Genomic DNA, 2903 nt, shown 5'->3' on the forward strand with positions numbered 1-2903 from the left:
GTGTGTGTGTGTGTGTTTGTAAATTAGCTCAGGGTTCTCTGCGCCTTCTCTAATGGCCAACAATTTGCCCATGCTCGTACCAAGAAGAGCTCGCTCAACACACACACCCAGCAGAACAGGTGAGGTTCACACAGACTTTTTTAAAGATAATTTCTTCATTGTATACATGAACAAACAATGAGAAAACAAACAAACAACATGACTTACAGTCATTATCAACAGTGTAGTGTCACTTGTGTTTTGGCTGCTGATAGCGGACTTCTTCACGCTATACAACCAGAGTGTTTGTTGAGTATGCAGCACTGTGGCATTGCCCCGCTCTCAGCCTCAATATTGCTTGTTATGTCTACCCTGACGCCTTTTATGAGTAGTGATGGATCTCACTGGCACACTGATCTAATTCCAGGGTGCCTGTCTCCTCTGCCTCAGACAGAGCTTTGACAGCCTCTTATCAAAGACAGATGAGGATACTCCGCAGCCCTGTGATACCAATAATGTTGCTGCCTCACATAACCCCTAAAGTTGCCACTGTTGGAGAGCCCTGTCCTACGTTTCTGTGTAACCACCACCTTTCCACATCACTTTCCCCTCCATCTTGGTGACTTTCTAATAGGCTGACAGCTGATGGGTGCATTGAGCGGAGCAGCGTTGTCAGCTTTTTATTTCCCCTGCATGCTTGCAAGACTACCCCTGCATTCGATGTGCAGTGGGTTTCACTGAGAGATTTTGGACTGTGCCAGTTTTAGCTTTTGTTTCTGATCTTTGACTTTTCGGCTTCTTTCTTGCGTTTTGCAAGAAGACATAGGGTCTTAACTGTTGTTTAAGGAGGATCTATTAGCAGAAATGGACTGTAATATTCACAGCTATGTTTCATTAGCGTATAATCACCTGAAAATAGCAATTGTTGTGTTTTTGTTTCCTTAAAATTATTTATCTACAGACGCCGCGGGTTGCCTTCCATAGAAACTGCCATGTTAAACCACTATGTTTCTAAAGTAGCCCAGAACTGATAAACCAAACACTTTGCCCCATGGTTTCTCCTACCCACTCCCAGGTTATCAAATACAGACGATAGCTGTGTACAGTTCAACTTCACCACTAGACGCCACTCAATCCTACACACAGTACCATAACTGCATTACCTATACATATATTTGTGAGGATGTGTCTGAATGTGTTATTCTGTTGACAAGGTGCTGCATCCTTCCATAAAGATGATGAAAAGCAGGGTGAAGAAGATCCCTGGCTCACCTCTAACACTCACTCCTCCAGGATGACACCCATAACAGGTTAGAGACAGATGACACATGAAATGACAAACACTCAGCAGATCTTTGGTTCAGCCACAGTTTTATATGTATATATACTTAAACTAATTGTTCTACCTTGATGCAATAAAGGTCTTCAGATTCTACTGAATGCACCTTCTATTACGTGTTGAATTATTGAATAAATTGAATGATGTCTATGCGATTAAGCACAATTATCCCTGTATATCTCCTGCAGACCAAACAGAGCTTCATTGCACAGCTGAGTCTGGTGGCACCGCTGCAGTTGACTCGGATGACTCTGATGACATAATCGTGTCTCCATCCCGTCCTCTAAGAAGCAGAGAAGTCTTAATCTTATAGACCTTCTGGGTTGTGTGTGTGTGTGTGTGCGTGTGTGTGTCTGTGTAAGTGTGAGGGAAGAATGTCTGCTCAGAGCCTGTATGTCAGAGACTTGCACAGTCATACGTACCAAATCATTATGGTTTGGGTTCTTACTGAACCTGCAAATGATAGCTGGGATATTCCAGTATTCGTCAGGATAACATTGAACATACACAATATTTGCTGTCTGCTGATTGTCGCCTGTATAAGCGCATTTTGTTTCTACAGTAATAACCAGAATATTCTGGCAAGTTGGGTGCAGGGTATTTTATGACATAAAGTTAAGAGGCACATAAACACCTCACTTTGATCATGCTCTTATTTAGGATAATGTCAAAATACAATATGTAGATGCAGTGACGTGTTGACACGAGACTATAGGATATTCTCTTTCAGCGTAGAAGAAATCACTCACACAAACATGAAATGGACATCGCCTTTAATTCTAAGCTATTATTCTTGTGGTTTATCATTTCAGCCAAATTTTAATTAGTCTTATGTTTTCTCAATGATTTTTTTGTTTGCCAAAAGTGCCTACTGCATGAATATTCAAATTCAAATTGTTAATAAATGTATTCATTTCTCTTAACCCAACTGGCCCAAGTGAGCCACATCACTATAAATTCCTCTGGACTTGGCAGGCTTGAAATGATTAATGAAATATATTTCTACACGACTGATTTGTAACACTTAAATGTCATTACACTTAATTTTGTCATGTGTGCTTAAATGATGGCTGATTCCGAGATATGATTCTCAACCGATGCACTATTGAGTTAAACTGTGAATAAATTATAGATCAGTATGCTGCAATACTAAAACACACAGTCAGAACAGTGGAGGATACAAAGGGAGTATGTCTGATGCAAATAATGTTTGTGCTCTGAACCAGACAAATGATAACCCAGAGGGAGGTCAATAAAGAGAATGGACGAGAGCAGTTTTCTCCACATGATGTGTGTAACTTAATTTCTGAGACATTTAATAAAATGCTGTTTTTATAATAAAACCTCTTGTGTCTGTTAAGAAAAGCGATGGTGGATATGTATATTTACTATACAGTGTACAATTTTGAGGAACATTTCCAAGGTTAATTTATCAGAATCAGAAATACTTTAATAATCCCAGGGGGAAATTACTTTTGTTACAACTCCAGATATACATACAACATATAATATATTAAGAACATATATATATATATATATATATATATATATATACATATATCTGACTCTCTGAGGGAGGCGTTGT

General features: G+C 39.3%; 1 protein-coding gene across 2 annotated transcripts in view; it reads left to right on the forward strand.

Annotated features, from left to right (window-relative positions):
• The window catches only part of iqce (IQ motif containing E), a 12199-nt gene extending 9538 nt beyond the window's left edge, over positions 1-2661 (forward strand). For both annotated transcript variants that reach the window (XM_035659311.1, XM_035659312.1), the window contains exons 19-21: positions 28-119; positions 1194-1289; positions 1507-2661. In XM_035659311.1, coding sequence (XP_035515204.1) covers positions 28-119; positions 1194-1289; positions 1507-1631 — 313 coding nt within the window. In that variant the 3' untranslated portion in view covers positions 1632-2661. The remainder of the gene's footprint in view (positions 1-27; positions 120-1193; positions 1290-1506) is intronic.
• The last annotated feature ends 242 nt before the right edge of the window (positions 2662-2903 follow it).

Source organism: Morone saxatilis, unplaced genomic scaffold (genome assembly GCF_004916995.1).
Source record: "Morone saxatilis isolate NCDOM2014 unplaced genomic scaffold, NCSU_SB_2.0 Contig17, whole genome shotgun sequence".
NCBI lineage: Eukaryota > Metazoa > Chordata > Actinopteri > Moronidae > Morone > Morone saxatilis.